Source organism: Euwallacea similis, chromosome 7, assembly GCF_039881205.1.
Source record: "Euwallacea similis isolate ESF13 chromosome 7, ESF131.1, whole genome shotgun sequence".
NCBI lineage: Eukaryota > Metazoa > Arthropoda > Insecta > Coleoptera > Curculionidae > Euwallacea > Euwallacea similis.
Window position 1 is genome coordinate 5,600,947 of NC_089615.1, and position 19,144 is coordinate 5,620,090.

Genomic DNA, 19,144 nt, shown 5'->3' on the forward strand with positions numbered 1-19,144 from the left:
TTAAAAAAATAATAGATCTCGAGAAATCGATTCTCAGTAGTGGAACACAAAACATTTTATGAAAGTAAAAAGGAACCTGACACCCTGTAAAAACATAAAATGTTTGCGTGTCAGCGTTACCATATATTTTACGGGTTACTTCGTAAAATATGTGCTAATGCTAATTGCGTTTACGTGTTTTGATAGCATACCATTTATTTTTATTTTAGTGCTATTTATATATTTAATCTATTTTGCCATCGAACCGTTCGGGGTTATGACTGTCAAAATTGCAAAAAGTGCCAAATTTCTAATATCAATTTTACATTGGGTACTTTAAACGAAATCTTAAAAATTTGCGAAAAATCTGGAAATGCAACAATATAAAGGGGATTCGATTTAAAATAAAAACCTTGGATCCCAATTTTTTTTTTAGGTTATTCGGTCTAAAATTATACTAAGCCTATATCTCTCTTTCCATTTTATACCTTCTTTATTTAAAATGTTCTTCTATCTTTACAAGGTTTTTAAATAATAACGGTAAACTAATTGATTAACATGCATTTCTAACAGTCACACCTGGACTTTTATTCAAACATATTTACGCAGGCTAGGAAGAAACAGTGAATGATTTGTTGAATGTTTCGTTTGAGGACAGATGTTTATAGAGGAACCCTTCCAAACAGGGGGCACCAGCAGTGAAGAGACTGTATTGTTAACTCCTCCGTAAAGAAGGTGACTTAACAAATATCGATAATATGTGTATACCTACGTAAACGTGTTATAATTTTTTTAAGATACCACTGATTAGATTGCCTAAAAAGTTAAAATTTTTTAAAAGTTAATGGAAGTGATTTGCTTTTGTTTCATTTCAATTATCAAAAAAGATAAAAAAATTGAGTACCAACGTGAAATAAAACTTCAACAAATCGATACTACTCTCAGTTTAGCCTTTGGAATTTTTGGACAATTGGGTACAAAGTATTTCTTTTAAGTGGTATCACTATACAACAACTATAAGAGATATAAGGTAGGTTAAATGAGACAAAAATAGTAATTTTTTTTTCTTCATATACAATAACGATGTTGCTAAAGTATTATTGGTTTCATAACTTATCAATAGTAACTTTTTTCCAAAAATGTTCCTGGATTATTTATTTGCGTTTTTGCAAAATCTTTTTTATCTCTATTCATTGATCCCACTTTGACGTTATTTTTAGAAGGCTTGTCTTACGAATATATCATAAAATTTTCAAAGTAGGGACCTAGGTATTTTTTGTTATCTTAACAAACTTTATGAGACTCTTCTAGGTTAATGTGAATGCGTGTCACTACTGCGTTGGTGGATCAAGTTTGCATCAAATGAATAACTATAGATACCTCTATATTCAGCTACAGATTTGTATTTAAAAAAAAGTTAATATTGATGAGTAATAACCTAGTAACAACTCAATAATACTTTGATTGTTTTTAAATGTTAATCAAAAATTATGATTTTTGTCGTATTTAATAGATCTTGTATCTCTCTCAATTTCTAAGATAGTCATAGTGGGTAACGCTTAACGGATATACTTTGTAAACCTAAAGTGAGCATTACCCAAGATCCCGTAGATCCCCATCTCTTCAACTTCCTAGGAAAAATCCCTAGTGTGGACAGATGTAAGTTCACATGCAAGGGGATGCAGGATACGGTACCCGATTTGCTACGATGGCTTTGACTCAACATACTGCGAGGTGCCAACATGTCACTCGTCACTCGTGTCGGAAAAACCACTTTTAAGCAACATTTACTCAAAAACTAAATACAGCTGAAGCGACGAAAATTCACGATTCGACTTTGACCACGCAACACAGCACCAAATCAAAACAAACGCGATGCGCACTCACGTGGCATTAAGGCAGGTCGCGGTACTACTCTGCAACAACTCTCCGGGGTTGTTTCTAAAAATACGTGATAACAGGTTCCATAACGAGATTTTCAAGTGCTAAATGTTAATGAACGACCCGCGAACGCGCCAAGTAGGCGGCGCTGGTACTACTTTTTGATGGTACTACTAGCGCGAAACAACACTGGGTTCGGATAATTCGCGACGAGTGTCAGTCAATCAGGCAAGCAAGCGACCAGGGGGGAGATTCGGTGGTGGTGATGGTAGTGCCAAATGGTGCTTGTTGATGATGCGTCACTCCCTTCCTGGGCAGCAACGTGCCGTACGTGCGCTTGACCCCCCAGGTTTTCTTGACGACTCAATGGTTTAACATCTGCCTTTCTTCGTTTTGTATGTAACGTAGGATTAATTGCGACTTGTGCATATATTGGGTTGAAACAGATGGTCGAATAAAGGTATTGTCTTAGGTACGATGATACCAGCTGTTAAGTCTGGCGCCTGAATTAGTTTAACGATATAAATTTTAAAAAAACTGCACTTTTTATCATTTTTAGAAATCTCAGCAAAATTAGAATTAAAGCAAAAAGAAGGTTACACTTGATGCCTGATGAAAGTATGTTATAATTCCTATCAGAAATTTCCTTAAAAGAATAAATAAACTTATTAAACTCGCAATAAAATCATGTATCGCGCCCGTAATAAACATTTATCAATATTCAACTAAATCTAATGAAAGCAAGAAAGACAGATTATAGCTATAGAATGTCTACTAATCAAAGGAAATAACGAGAATTTCTTGAAAGTATGTGAAACCTAAAAAAGTACGTACTATATATCTTATGTCCAAAATTTGAACATCTTTCTTTTGAAAATAAAATCTTCAGAATCCATTGACGTAGGTACATGATCCCAAAAGGTAATGCATTTTTTTATATAGAAATAGCTGTTTATAAAACCAGTTTGTATAATAAAAGTTGCAATGAGAGAGCACAAAAATCTACTTTTTCTATTCATGTTCAGAAAGTTCATTCAATTTTCAGGTGTCATCACTGGCGTACCGTGATGATAGGATATTTTAGAAATAAATTAATACTATGGAAATATACCTCATCACCAATTTAGAAACAATCTTTTTCTTTTCAAATTATTAAAGCAGGTTTATGCCAATTTTAAATAGCTGGATTTTTTTTCACAAAGGGACGTACTCCGGGGATCTTTCGGGGCTATTTCAGTAACGTACTCCGAGGATAGAAACTTAAAAATCGCTCAAAAACAAGCCTAATGTTCAATTTCAATTTATCCAACTCTTTCAAAAGCGTCTTAAATATTTAAATGAAACACCGTTTTTGACATTTTCAAAAATTGCAATTATTTCACACATTTTTTTTCTAAACAAAATCCAGTGAAATAGTAAGAAACTTTTTATCAATGTCTTTGAAAGAGTCCCCGATTTTTAGTATTTCAATCAGGGTTTTTGGCAATTAAAATGTTTTTTTTTCAAACTCCTTTAGTTTTAGGGTTCCTTTGATAAACGAAACCATGAAAACAACAATATGGTTTACGAAAGTGGACTGTATTAATTTTCACTTATTTTAATAATGACAAAAATTGGTCTAAGTATGAAGTGGGAGTTTGCTTAGCTGGGCAGATTGGGAACCACATGTTTACGATCACATGTCTAGAGCCACTGGTCAAAGAGAGCAAAACTACTTCACTCATTCCTTAAGTGCTAAACCTGAATGGCCTCAACCAGGGGCGCACTACTACCAGGAGCTCTTATAGCCTATAAGAGCTCCTGGTAGGCCTTACATCATAAATCGCAGCCATCAGGTGAATATCTATATATAAGTCGCTTTTATTGGAGTATTGCAGACCCGCCGAATTGCAGATCGTACAACAATAGTACAAATAGGCACCCAAATGAAATACTCTAAATAAGTGCCGATGTACATGGGCGTAACTTAAGGGATAAACGTACAAATAAATTAACCACAAAACAATAACTTAAAGTCCTTAATATTTAGTGATAATATAACGATACCTGATCTGAGAATTCGGTCCGTTACTCTTAAATAAAAATGAATTTTTGATATTTTCGTTATTTTTCAAAACTTTTTACTGGCATGCCATACAGTCAACAATTTTCAAATGTCTGAAAATCCCGATAGCAAGATACAAAGTTCTAGGGTGTAATAATCATACGTCATTATTTAAGAAACGTCACTGATTTTTGATAAGAATTTCTACCAAATTGAGATTACGATGTTATCAAAAAAGTTTTTTTTAAGGCTGTCAGTGCTATACTATGACAACAACACTTCTTCTTACATCCGGTAAATCTATTATTTTCACACTGTGTTTGCCAAAAAGCTTTCCGTTAAAACTAGTCAGAATATTCATTGAGTTAAAAAAATAGTGTTTAATTATTTAATTTCTTAATGGAAAATACTCTGTTCAACAGTGTACAAAGAGATTAATTATTTAGGATTTTTGTTAAAAAAGTCTGCACTAATTCTTTATTGACATAACTATATCGTTTGTAGAATTTATAAGAAAATTTACATTTCAAAATTATAACAAACTCTTAAAGTGGCATGTATATTATATGCTATTAGATAGATAATCTAAAGATGTGCTTTTTTGGTCTATATATAAAAAACAAAAAAGTTTTTCAGAAAAAGAAGAATAATTTTCTCTTTCTAGTTAAAATCCTGAACGCAAACTGATACGTTACTAATTAAATCTAAACCTGACGTTCACACTCAGGAATTTATTCAAATTGGGCTACCGCATGTTTATAGCATTGACTAAATAACACTAACACCACAGAATGTTTGTCATCTTAATAAAGTACCATTTGAATGGAAAAAAACTAATAGAACTAAGGCAATTTTAATCATTATTCCTGGCCTTTTTTAGGTCGTTTATACACCCAGACACGTTACTATCAGGTGCAAAGCCAAAGGAAAAGCAAATTATAAAAAAATTCCATACTCCACCAACAATATTTCGTAATTAGCATAACGCTATAGCATTCGAATGCTTTAGATTCCTCGTTATGTGACCCACGTAATGAAGAACTTGAGAATGCGATATTAATTAACACACACATTGCTGGTGCATGGGTAGAATTATGCGATTTTGCAATTCAGTGTTTAGAAATAAAATTAAGTCTAAAGTGGTGAAAATTAAATCTAAAATAGCGTCTATTGTTCTTTCATGTAACTATGAAAGGGGTAAATATGAAAAACAAGAATTTATAGAATAGTTTTTGAGACCAAATAGAATAAAACTAGGAGGCATATTGAAAATTTGGATGAAATTGGGAATAAGAACGCATGACTTTCTTTTACGAGTGGCTCATTCGCCGCCGAAAAATACTAAATTTAGCCATCCTACTTTAAACGTGCGAACATGTCCTTTTAAGGCAGAATCCAAAAGTAAGTGCCGGTAAAAGCCACCATCATAACATTAATTACCGCTCGTTAATTCCTGCAATTGACGCTCGTTAATTTCGGTACATAACCCCGAAGAAAAATAGTTTTTACTTCATCCCAATATAATATAACAGGCCTCATTAAACAGTTATCCGCATTATTATGTTTTTGTTCAATAATAATTTTCAAAAGGGATTCGAAGACCTTCCACACGAGGAATTAGCATGAGGATTTGCACAAACGACGGGACGTGATAACATCCAACGGTGTTGCGTCAAGCCGGCCTGCCTATACAGGGTGTCAGAATGATTTAATATGCGAATGTTTAAGCGTTTAATAACATCTCAATATGGCCGCAACTTCCGCCCATCGTTAACACACGGTGGCATTAATTATTAATAAATCAATCGTCTTCTGGCGATTTGTTTCACTTTGAGGAGGGCCTTGGCGCAATAGTGATGTACTGAGATCAAAACAATTCATATGATGACATCTGTATGTACAGACTGTCTCAAATTCGAGAACGACCGTTGGGTCTGGGAAGCTATAAAGTTGCCACTGTTGATATGGTTTATGAAATATCCGAAAAAAGATTTAAGGTACAATGAGCTTATACTACAGAGTGATACGAATTTCGACAATGAAGTATTTACGTAGAAACCATGCAGTTGGCAAGAAAAATACTAATGGCTCCTTTCGTTTAAATGATGTTTTTCATGAATCTACTAATATTTTCGCCACACCTTACATAAACCAAAACTAGCAAAAAATATTTTTACTAGTCGACCAAAGATTCCTGACTCTAAAAGCTTTAATCAACTCACAATACTTAGTGCTTTGTTTGCAATTTATAGTCTTTGAAAAGATTAACGTCATTTTGTCGGAGAGTCAATTCCGATTTAGGAGTTGAAGCACATTTATATGTCTTAGGAAATGTTACTGGTAATATTCTCCAATCGTGCCATAGAAAAATGTTGAGATGTTGATTCTTTTAGACTTTTCCAATGCGTTTGATGCAATAAATCATTATTCAGTATAATATTCATAGACTAAACGTTGCTACTTGTAGAGTAATTCAGTCTTATTTTACGAAGACTTAGATTGTTTATTCTAAAAATAAACATCCAGATACCAACACTATTTAATAAGTTATCTCCTAGAAAATCTTTTGCCATGATCATTTTGACTAAAGATAGAGTAAGATTTAAGAATTAAAATTAACAGTGCCACAGATGGCATTTCCCTGGAATTCGTAGAGTGGCTAATAATTTAAGTTTTTTTGGATTTAGATCTCACATTTAGGATTCACAAAAAAAAGAGTTTTTTTTTCCCATTTAAGCTTTTATATTTTAGCAGTAGACACGTTCTAAACATATATAAATATTAGAAAGAATTTATGTGAATTTCACTTATGTGCCGTCAAAATTAAACAATTATGACTTAATATGCTATTTTTGAACAGTTACGAAAAATCCAAAACAAATGTTTGTATTAATATTACATCTAAAAAATTTTGATCATATCTCTCATGCGTATGACAAATAATTGATTCCTTGAAAAAAATTGAGAGAAGGATTTTCAATGTTTTCAATATGCTAATTAAGCTTATTAACGATTTCGATACAGCTTCATCCCTTAGGAGCAGCTCTCGTCTTTAGAATAACCCCTGGTAGTTTTGAGGAAAGGGAGGAAATTGCAGGAACTTGTAGCTTAATAGGAAATGATGCAAGAACTAAACGATACTAAATTAGAAAATATTTCTAGAATTTCTTTAGAAATTTGAGTAGTAGCAGAGAGGAACGAAATAAATTAAAAATGAGAATAGAACGAAAAGGAATGGAACAAAACCAAACTCAAGATCATATCATGAACACTTCAAGACACAGGAAATTGATTTCAAGCAGCAAGAAAAAGAAAATCTTTAGCAAACTAATAAATTTTAGGGCACTTCTGCCGAACAAAAGCTGAAGGGAATCAGGAGTAACCAAGTTGGAAATTTTCTCTAAAATATTTTTAAAAACTGAAAGATAATTCCAGAAAAATTTAAGCTGGTTAATTCAAGTTAATCGGAATTACTTCAGATTAGCCTAACGAAATCTTCATGGTAGTGTAATTAATCAGTTTATTGAGAAAGATTTAAATTTAAAGTTGATTTGAACAGAATTTAGAGTTGGCCCCTATCAGTATATTACGATACTGAGCTGTAATATTTTGTATAAATTATCAATGCATTGGAGTAATAGTCTAACAACATACATAATTATTGTTTCCACTCGTAATTACAAGTCAAATTTGATTTTTCCTTGAAAATATTTTTGCCACGTCCGTTTTTCTGTCCAATACCGATTTCTCCACATGTTCAGGAAATGCATAAATGCGACTAATTAATAACAGTTGTGGGATTGCACAAGCAACAACAGAATTATTGTGGATGGCCACGGTTGCTGCAATTGCTGCAAAGCTTGAGGACGCCACCATAAATACACACTTTCACCTTAAGACAACGGAAAAAATTATTTAATTGCTCAATAATTGAAAAAAATTGCTATATTAATTGTACCTTGTAATCTACATCCACAAGGTACCGGTCTAACCTAATGTCCTTTGACCTTTACACCTAACACCGTTCGAATTCCGCACACCTAAACAGCAACAATTAATCAGTTTCCGAAACAATTTGAACTGGAGACCCAGTAAAACATAAATATTTACCACTCGAATAAATTTAAGGTATGCGTATTGTTGCCGATCCTAAAGCAACGCTTTTTTAAGGTTTTAATTGGTATATTTAGAATGGGCACGTGTGTTACGCTTATACAGTAAAATTAATTTTCTGATTGTGTAGATTTAGCGATTTCGTAAACCGGCAAGAGGATGGAGCTTTGAGGTCGTATAAGGTTCCAAACTAAGGAATCGATTATCATGTTTGTAGGCAGACGTTAGTGTTGCCAAAACAAATATAATTATATTAGGTGTACAACTTTGCTTCCGCCGTTTTTGAATAGATGTATGTAGCGGTAAGTAATGATCGAAATAAATAACCCCATGTGGGCATGCAGGAGCCTTGGGCACCTGTTAACATAACCTCATAAAAATATTAGTCTATTTGTGTCTTCATCATAAAGTTATTCGCAATTGAAAATGTCAGTGTACGAGCCAAATTCTCGTCATTTGCGGGAGGTTTTACTTTTCTGCTTCAATATGAAGAAATCTGCTGCTGAGGCTCATCGAATGCTCTCAGATACTTATGGGGAAGCCACTATTAGTGAAAGGACATGTCGTGAGTGGTTTCAGCGCTTCAAGAACGGTGATTTTCACGTCGAAGACCAACATAGCGGTGGAAGAAAGAAGGTTTTCCAAGATGCGAACTTGGAAGCATTACTTGACGAAGACTCGTGTCAAAGTCAACAAGAATTGGCACAATCATTGGGAGTGACTCAACAAACAATCTCAAAACGCCTCAAAGACATGGGAATGATTCAGAAGCAAGGATATTGGGTGCCGTACGAGTTGAAACCAAGAGATATTGACAGGCGTCTGTTCGCTTGTGAACAGTTGCTTGCAAGGCAAAGACGGAAGGGATTTCTGCATCGTATTGTGACTGGGGACGAGAAATGGGTTCATTACGATAATCCCAAACGCAAAAAGACTTGGGGATATCCCGGCCATGCTTCCACGTCGACGGCCAAACCGTCTATTCATGGTTCCAAAATCATGCTCTGTATTTGGTGGGATCAACTCGGCGTAATATATTATGAGCTGTTACAACCAACTGAAACAATCACAGGTGCTCTTTATCGAACCCAATTAATGCGTTTGAGCCGAGCATTGAAAAAGAAACGGCTGCAATACAACGAGAGACATGATAAAGTGATTTTGCAGCACGATAATGCTCGACCCCATGTTGCGCAAGTGGTCAAGAAATACTTGGAAACATTGAAATGGGAAGTCCTACCCCACCCGCCATATTCTCCTGACCTAGCTCCTTCTGATTATCACTTGTTTCGATCCATGGCACATGGGCTAGCTGACCAACACTTCCGGTCTTATGAAGAAGTAAGAAATTGGATAGAATCGTGGATCGCTTCAAAAGATGTCCAATTTTTTCAACACGGGATTCGTATGCTGCCCGAAAGATGGGAGAAAGTAGTGGCCAGCGATGGACAATACTTTGGATCCTAAAGGTATAATTAGTTTTTTACAATAAAATCGCGAAATTCGGAAAAAAAACGGCGGAAGCAAAGTTGTACACCTAATATTAAAATCATATATTACAAATCAGGCAATAAAAATTTGCAAACTATGGAAAAATGGGAAAAAATGTTATTTTATTTTCTCACTAGTCAAAAAATTCAAGAAAATGTAACTGATTGCAGGAAATATTGCAAAATAGGGGAGCAGTACATTTAATTTAAAAGAAGTAGGTGATAGCTGAAAAGGACACTTTCACAATTCATCATGAGTTCCACAATAAACTACACATTACATACAGCTGAGTGATGCAAATAACAGTAATCAACATTTAACAAAGGGATAAAAATATTGAAAGTCTAAAGCTCGATTTTTAAACTTTAAAACGTTGCTAGCAAGATCATTTCCATAGAACCCAGAAAAGCAAAGCGAAATTTCTCATTACCCCGGAAATTATCTTGCTGGAAGGAATTGCTTGAAAAACGGACCGTAGGCGCAATTTTCAAACAATTCATATCGAGTTGGTGATTGAGGTTTTGGATTAAGGATTCCATTTATGAGCAAAATATATGCTTTATTTTCTTCAAAAGGCTCTACAGCGATTACAACATGGCTTGCTTTTACCTTTTGGCGGTAGTGTTTGGTGAAAATTTTTAGCAACTTTGCATCTCTTACATGTACGGATATTTCAATGGTGATCAGCGAATTTGAATAACCCTTTATAGGAAGTTTCGGACTTCAACTTTTTAAGATTTACTCAATTAATGCTCTTGTTTTTATATTAATTGAGCATTCAGGATTTACATAAATTTAAACGTTTGTATTCCATCAAGGTCAGAAACCTAAGAATTGTCTGAAATTCAAATCAAATAAACCTAACTTACAGCTACTACTGGAATGTTCGGCTAATTAGTACCCATTTTCATCACAAGCCTATTCAGATTAAAGTACCTTCCTGCATTTTTTTTCCAAATTTGATACGTTATCACCGCTTTTAAAGGAAATACTACTTCTTGACAAGTTTAAAATGAAAAACTTAACGGAAAGCAATGCAAAAATATCATGGTCATCGCGGTATATAATAATTGATAACGCACTCGCATATTCATATGAAAATGAAATTGGGTCGAGGTAGAGACACTGCAATCATTAGTGGTGCAGAAATTCAACCTTAGCGATAATAAGACTTGCTGCAGTAAGAACAATTATTGTACATCTTTTGTTTCTAAAGGATCTTTGAAGGCATAATGTATATCAGAAAGACTATCGGAAAACCTCTGAAGTTTCAATAACATACAATGGATATTGAAATTCAAGTGCAATAATAACGTATTATGTAACGAAAACAATAAATTATAATTAACATACCTGATGCTTATCTTTGAAAAGGAACAATTTCGGACCCTTCAGGATCATGGTCACCTGCTTCCAAGACCTATCGGCTGCACGCTGAAAAAAAACACGAAATTGAACTAATTTAATTTCAACATGCGACTTGCGAAATGTTGATACTGAAACTGAATGACCATTTCAAACACCCTCAAAGATATTAAGAAATTTTTACAATGCCAGAGCCGCACTTAGGTACCTTTTGATCTTTGATTCCTACGCAAGGGAGCCAATTGCACATTTTCTTATACAATTAATTATACAGGTTGTAATAATGACAGTAACTTCCAGTATGCATCATAACTAAAGGATGAGCCAGCAGTGGCAGCATGAATGATTCCTAAGCGGTTTTATTTTATCTGTACCACACATATCAAATAAATATTAATTCATTCACGAAAGTAGCCCCTTTGTTTCAAGAACCATAAATGTGTAATTTCAGTATCTATAATTTTTTTTACTGTAAAATAATTTAGCTACTTCGATATAAATGGGGATTAACTATATTCTTGATCCACCTCTGTTATTTAGACCTGTAAGAGCAAATATCGTAACAATCGTAACAATGGAATTTATCTGTGACTATATTTCTTTGTGCGATTGTTATTCTATTTGAAGAGTTTTATGACCGAAACTAAAGAGAAATTTAAAGAATGCCGAAAGGTTATTATTAAAAAGGCTGTAAAATGTTCAATGAAGAAAATATATTTTATTTGTCCCAATATTTAATCAGTAAATTACCCGATTATTATTAATTATCCAGAAAAATTCAATATGACTGGTCCGTCTTGGTTAAAAATATCTGTAGCAATTTACCAATTGGACAATTCTCATCCAATCTTTCTAATTAAAACTTGAAATTCGAGCGAGACCCGTTATTTTATCGATAAATTCAAAGTTGTTTTTTCAGAAAATAAACCGAAAATATTGTGAAATGTACCTTCAACGATCGCATTCAAGAGCGATTTGTGAAAGTCTAAAGAAACATTTTAAGTATCTAATCTCAAGAGAATTTTTCATAGTCCTACATACCAAGATGACAAAAATGCGAATAGAAACTAGAAGAATCACTTAATAAATACAGAACACTAAATGACGAGATAGCAACAAAAATAATATTATACATTCACTTCTTCCAGATTATTGAATATCATCACTTGGATAGAAGGCGTCACTCAACCATTCCTTTTAAACAGATAAACGAAACCGCATTGTCATTCATTTATGTTTCGAGCAACCGGAAAGAAAGCCGTGGAAAATTTATCCAAACCCGCACTGATTTGAGTAAAACAACTTCGGAGTTACCTTTGGAGTAACCTAGACCGAAAAATCTAGAAATATTACTTCACAATCCCTTTAGGAATATTAAAATTGAACTTCATTTCACTGCGTTCCATGCGAATCTTACTGCATGTTGAAATTAAAAGCTCTACTTCCAAATTCCCGAATGAGTTGCTCCTCATAAGGATATAGCTAATTGAAAATATGTTTACAACCGGTTACGTATTTTTTCTACAATTTAAATATGGCAAAATAGAGAAAATAAAACGTCAAAACGGAAAGGCTTTTCCGCGAAATCACGGCTTCATCGAATTTCGTCGAATCCTTGCATTAGATAACCTCGTCGTGTATATTTATACAATAACATTTTAAAGAAATAGTGTTAAAGTTTTACGACTTTATTGATCAGTTAGTATGGCGATGTGGCGAAATTAAGAATTCCAAAATCACTGTTATTTTTATCAAAATAATCTTTGTGTTAACACTTTTGGGCAATGACGTAAATTGACGGACTACGGTTACGGATTACGGTACAAATATATTATTATACTAAAACAGCGGTCATTCCGCAAAATTAAAGAAATTAGACATCTTCGTAATCTACAAAAATGTTTGATGAGGGTTAAGCAAGTTTAATGCTGTATTCAGCAAATGAACTATTTTGACATTAACAATTAATATACTGTAAAGTTTGAGATGAGGCTCAAATTATAAGGACTGAATGTTGTCGCTTTTGGTTTTGTTTTGTGATAAATACGAGCGATATGGACAAATCTTGAGAGTTCATCCCAAACTAGGCCATATCCCACTATTTTCTTACCTTTCCATCGACTTCCAAAATCTTGCAGTTGACAAGTCCCTCACGAATCACCCCAAACTCTTTCTTGAACCCGGTTCCCGGACTGGAGGTCGTCTTGTCCCTATCCAGAGAACTGTTGCTGCTATTTCCGCTGCCGCTGCCGCTAAAATGCCAAACCACCATTTAATGCAAACGCAGAGAGAGGAGCAACATTTCTCCGAAAAATAATAATTTGCATTTAAATATGCGTGCGGGATTCAGTTAAGTGAAACACACCAAATATATGCGGATTCGCTTTCTCGGGCGATGATCTTTCGGTGGTTTATGTTTGTTATTACAACGAACACTAAATTACATATGACATGTGCAACAAACCAAAGACAAGTCGTATATAGGCACACAAACGACCATATTTGCGTCAGCTAAAACTTCCTCTTAAAATAATTTGGTAATCATCATGCCTCGCCACAAATTGTCTTTAGTATTAAATGGGGTAGATGTAGAGTGAAATGTTAGTAGAAAAGGCATCTCCATGCAATTTGTTATTTCAAAGCAGCATAAGATAATTTGAAAATCTTGGAGAATGATTTACTTTAAAAAAATATTTATCGAAAGTAGATATGAGTTCCAGTGTGCAATAAAAGGACCTTTAACCGGATCCTCGTAAATTCTCGCTTCTTACATAAGATAAATGTTGACTTTTAGAACGGTCAGTTTGCGATCGGCGCCAATTGGGTTTGTCTGAAAAAAATCCTCTCCGTCCACATTTTATTGAGGTATCCGAGAGTGATGTCGCCGATTTTATATCGGTCTGGGTAAATACAAAATGTCGAGTGTCGGTTTATTGGGATTTTAAAGAGACAGACAGGTATAAACAACTTAGTTTGTAAAATTAAAAAAGTGATAATTAGTTTTCCTAATAATATAAAATACGGTTTTATACCAAACTCCGTACTATAAATTTGTTTTTCTTGCTGCAAATGTCCGTGTCCTAATAGCATGTTTGAATATTAAATGTAAAAATTGGCAAAATATATTTCTTTTAATATTATGCATAATTTATTTTTTTAATTTCTTGTAAAGCTAAGGCAAATTATCAAGAAAAAATATATTTAAATTTGTTGGAAATATATGCGATTCTACTATATTGTCCGATAATAAACAAAAAAGTAAAAAGTGAGCAAATATTTGAGTTTGAAAGGACAAAAGGAAAATTTTAATTTATGGACCCCCCTTACTTCCAAACTTAGCCGCTGCGGACCCATACTGTTGTACAGTGTAAGAAAAACCGCATTTCAGTTTTATGTTGAGATACAATGTTCATTAAATGACTCCGAACCATTTCCAAGTGGTTTATTATCCTTTTCCGCCGAACTGTTCAATAGTTTTTGTCGAATACACCAGATTGCTTTGTATAAATGGGAATTTATTTATTCTTTTCCAAAAGTAAGGGGAATGACTTTTATTGGACTAGATTATATTACTTCGTGTTAGGAGCCTTAAATTAAAGGAGAGTGTTAGCAGCGAAAGCAGGCAAAAATCGGACACTCGGGTTCTCACCCCTTAGATGAGGCGGCGTCCTCGAACATTTTGCGCAGCTGCTCGATGTCCCCGTGGAACGGGGAGGGATGCCATTTCCTATACCGGCTACAGACAGAAACAAAAAACCATTACCTACTCAGGCGTAACTCTCCAGAAATAATTTTGAAACTAATTATAATAATGCAACGTGGCAATTCTTGACCTAAAATGGATGTTAAAGTCTATCTTAGCCGGTAGAAAATACCAAGAATTCGGATATCACCCAAAAGCTACAAGCGGTACGGCGGTAAATAAATAAGAAGTGCCTTAACAAAACAGAGATACAAATACGCCCATATAAAGCTTTAATCAACTAAAGTTCCCCTTCACCACAATATGATAATTTAAAAAATAAGTACTTTATAACATAAAAGTAACAAAAACAATGTGGGAATAGTTAATACTTACTTTCTGAGAACTTGGGGCGTTACCTCCTCGTAATCGCTATAGTCGCTGCCAAATGAATTCTGATCATTTTTGGTGGCCCTAAGGTACGACTCAGGCCTTTTAGCTCTATCATCATAACCTAAGACATAGAAACATTAGAAAAGTTAAAAAAACTTCATAAATAAATCATTATTAACACTGCAAATATAAGACGCAAACATAGAAAATGGATAATGTAACACAAACTGTCACAAACTTTCTAATGGGCCCAAAAAATCTTATGCCTGAAATATTATCGTCAATGCTCTACTTTTGTACGAAAATTTTCTCGTCTAATTAAGAGAGAACTTACCGAGTCTGTTCTGTAATCTTCGCTTAACGACAATAGGCTCGATGTTAGCTAGAAGGAAAAGTAGCGAGTTAATACACAGAAAGGCAATGCATTTAGTCAGAAGTTATATGAAGAGTTAGGAAAAAACATGAGAAATTAGAACAAATAGAATACCTCTCGATTAGGTAATAGTGGAATTTGTGCGAAGATGTTGGCAGCATGCTTATCTAATGCATATATGTATGTGTCTTTGACAAACATTCTGCACAGTACGGTTAAAACATAAATTGAGTATTGAGAATTCAAGCGCAAACATACATTGTCAGACATTCAAATTTCGTTTATTTATTATCCATGTTTTAGATACAATGAGAATTTATTTATTTAACCTTTTTCCACTATTCAATTTTTGTAACTGTTCGAATCAATTAATAGGTTAATTCATGTTATATCCTATCGTCGCATCTATAGTCTCCTAAAGAGGGCGGTAAAAATAAAGTATCAGCTGGTTCCTATATAGATACCCTATAAATTTACAAATCTAAGCAACCACATTTTGGAATATAAAGTGCTTTTAAAACGGAAAACTAAATTATTAATTTCGAATATATTATCAATGTCATTGTCAGTTAGCTGACGATTGACATTAATGGTTAGTCTTTTCAGAACATACTTTTTATCACTGATACAAACAAAACAAAATGGAGCAAATTAGTATCTCAATCACATCACACAAAGCCTGCTCGGTTATAACACTCACAGGACGAACCGTCAGATGTCAATTTAAAGTGCCCTCTGGCGGGCCTCTCCGGTTGATCCAAGTCCAGAGTGTGGGGTCGCGGAGGGGTCACCGAGATAGCGGGAGGGGGGAATTGAGGCGGCGCTTGGATCTGTAGAACGGACTCGGGGATAAGTGGGGAGGGACATGAAAGGGCGGGGAAGAAAATCGGCGTTTGGGGCGGTGGAGTGGCGGTTATCGAGTCTGAAAGAGTGCAGTTCGGGCAGAAAGTGTAGTGCGGAGTATTAACGAAGAGATTTTGGCTCAGCTTCATTAAATAAATATTGAGAATACAAATGGAAGAAAATGATTATTATTGTGATTTTGATAAATGAATTGCTTGACAAATGGGACCTTACCTTTATCTCCAATCGCAGTTGTCCACGACTCGGCGGAGTTGGATCTGGCTCTGAATTGCTGAGGTTCATTATTTGAGGGAACATCTGAAATTGTAATAGTTACGTTGGTTTTCAAGTAATAAAAAAAAATTATCATTAACAATCCAAAGGCTGTGAGAAAAATTCAATAATGTTAGAAACCATATGCTAAGTGTTATTGGACCGCAGTGTTAACATACTTGAGGGGAGTTCAGTTATTTAAAAATTTGATTGTGTCGATGGTGATCAAATAAGTGTTGATTTTTGCTGTGGGAACTCGCAAACAGTTACTCGAAAAATACTAACATAAATAGTATATAGGGTGTTATCATTTTTCGTTTATAGTAAATATCTCAGGAGCTATTTCAAATTTTGGAAAAGATGCAGAATGTACCAAGGTTATAAACTGAAAATACTATTAAAAATACAGGATAGTTCAGAAAGTGTTACTATAGTTCACTGTCACTGTTACAGGCTGTATCACTAGAAATAATTTTATGTGACAGAAATTATCTCAAGATTCTCAAGCATCGTCAACATCTATGAACATTTGCTCTTTTCCACTTCACTAGCATAATCTGAAATACAGCCAACTCCATAATTATCTGCATGCATGCCATACAATACCTAAAGTAAGCACGTCCCTATAATATTTCCTTTCCATTCTGCAGTATTACTGAATATACGTAGGGGGATGAAATATATTTCTTACAGGTTTAAGACGTACATCTCAGATATATGTACGTTTCTAAGTAATACAAATAACAGCAACGACAACAAATGTTCAGCAATGTGAGTCTAACGACATATTTTCAATGCACTAGCGCAATAGCCATTGTATCGCCAATAGTACAATCATTTTCGTGTGCATACTGTAAGAATTTGGCGTATTATAATATGATATAATTCAAGTTTTTCATTAAATTCCTCTGAGAGCTCGCACTACAAATGTGCCAAAGTTCTCATACTCATTTTACTTAGTAATTTTCTGATAGTTTAACTGACTTCATGTTACACCTTTGGTTTTATAAGTAAACTTGTATGTGTAGGGTTCCCCGTTCAGCCAAGGCAAGGTGTCAGTTTCATGTTAATTACTTACATTACATAATACAAGTACAGCGTGATTACATATTAAATATTTGTTTGGTATCTCAAAGTTAGATTATTTCATTTTGTTTTAGGTTTAGACTATTTACCCATATATGTTTGTTTTTATTGAATCATATTTATTATTGTAGTTTTTTAGTTTACCGTTCAAAAAGAAACGGCTTTCGAATGACCTGACGCAAAGTGCATATCATACATACTATGAAAATTGCCCCTCTTATTTCCCATGATTCAGAGTTCTTTTGTTATGCTCATGTGGTGCTATGCCAATTAGACTGCCATTCGAACGGCTTTAACCAAAGAAGACAACTACATGATAAACTTGACGACGTAACATATTAATAATCAATAAAAGGTTCATCGTCGACGACATTAAAATGACAATAGATTGCATTGTACACAAAGATATAATGATTTAACTTGTAGTGATTTTATCCCCCAGAAAACTGCGGAATTGCCTATAAATATCACAGTACACTACCATGTGGAAACAAACTAAAACCGGAGGCAAAGGATGCAAAAACTTTTCAAGATAACTAAAAAGCATTAAATAGCATCGTAAGTCGAAACGATAGCGTTAATGAAACTGAGCGTGTAGCGTCATTAGTTACTTCGCACTGGACCCGAGGCGTAGGAAGTGGCCTAGGCGGGAAATCAGCTAAATTCTAAATTATTTCCGCGCCTCGGACATCGCCATTATTATTATTAATGACGTACTGTACGTCATCCAAGATAGTTGTAGGTATCCAACGTTTCCTTAATGAACCAACTTGCACGTAAACAACGGGCGAATCTTTCATAGATAATGAGCATTCCATGGTTTATGTCTGTCACAGATGGGTGACGGTGGTTAATTTTTATAATCAATCATTTAATTCAAAATAATTTGTACACATTGACGTTTTAACGCGCACTCAAGGTAAGATTCTGAGATTAATTTGGGTGTGCATCGTTTCCCGACCTCTGGTTAACCACCTGCTAAATTTTTGCTTTGACACTTCGAATTAAGTGATCCCTGAAAATCCATGAGAAAGGAATCTACCGTGAATTTCACAGTACCAAACTGATTGCCTCCAATCTACTGTTTTCACTAGGTATTAGTTTGTTACTCAATGAAAACCAACATACACAAGACTACAAATAAACATCTAAACAACAACCGATTAGAATATTATACGCGATCGACTTTGTTAGTGCTAAGTCGCACCCAAGATTACACCGATTTCGAGCTTCTAACCTGTAGTCTTAGGTTCGGTTCCAGGTGGTGGACAATGAATGTATTTGCTCCCACTGGAAATTAGCACATTTCCGGAGAGTCTCTGCCTGGTCAGACTGGTTAGCGGCTCGTAGATGCTACTGTTGCTACCTAATCGTTCGTGTCACTGACTTAATCTAACTGTGTACACTATATACAGGTGGGAAATATAGGTTGTCACCGAAGTCGGACATTGTCATAAGTCACTAATCCCAAATACTTAATTTAGAAAAGTGTGTACAGCCTTCCATACTATTTTTTTCCTCAGAATGTCATTGAAATTTGACATACTGTCTCCTTGCATAGGATGAAAGGCTTAAAAGCCGGATTTTTGCCTATCTATCTCTCGATTGTCCGATCCAAAAT

At 34.5% G+C, this 19,144-nt stretch overlaps 1 protein-coding gene across 17 annotated transcripts in view; it reads right to left on the reverse strand.

The window, feature by feature from the left end:
* The window catches only part of RhoGAP19D (Rho GTPase activating protein at 19D), a 161,761-nt gene that overhangs the window by 51,084 nt on the left and 91,533 nt on the right, over window positions 1-19,144 (reverse strand). For 10 of the 17 annotated variants that reach the window (XR_010752211.1, XM_066391957.1, XM_066391955.1 and 7 more), the window contains 8 exons: window positions 18,761-18,889; window positions 16,399-16,482; window positions 16,022-16,243; window positions 15,283-15,330; window positions 14,952-15,069; window positions 14,523-14,609; window positions 12,984-13,125; window positions 10,862-10,942 (listed from right to left, as the gene is read on the reverse strand). Coding sequence is in view for 16 of the 17 variants with exons in the window: in XM_066391957.1 (XP_066248054.1) it covers window positions 10,862-10,942; window positions 12,984-13,125; window positions 14,523-14,609; window positions 14,952-15,069; window positions 15,283-15,330; window positions 16,022-16,243; window positions 16,399-16,482; window positions 18,761-18,889 (911 nt within the window). In the remaining variant the exon portion in view is untranslated. The remainder of the gene's footprint in view (window positions 1-10,861; window positions 10,943-12,983; window positions 13,126-14,522; window positions 14,610-14,951; window positions 15,070-15,282; window positions 15,331-16,021; window positions 16,244-16,398; window positions 16,483-18,760; window positions 18,890-19,144) is intronic. The other 7 variants (XM_066391960.1, XM_066391956.1, XM_066391959.1 and 4 more) reach the window with 7 other exon arrangements.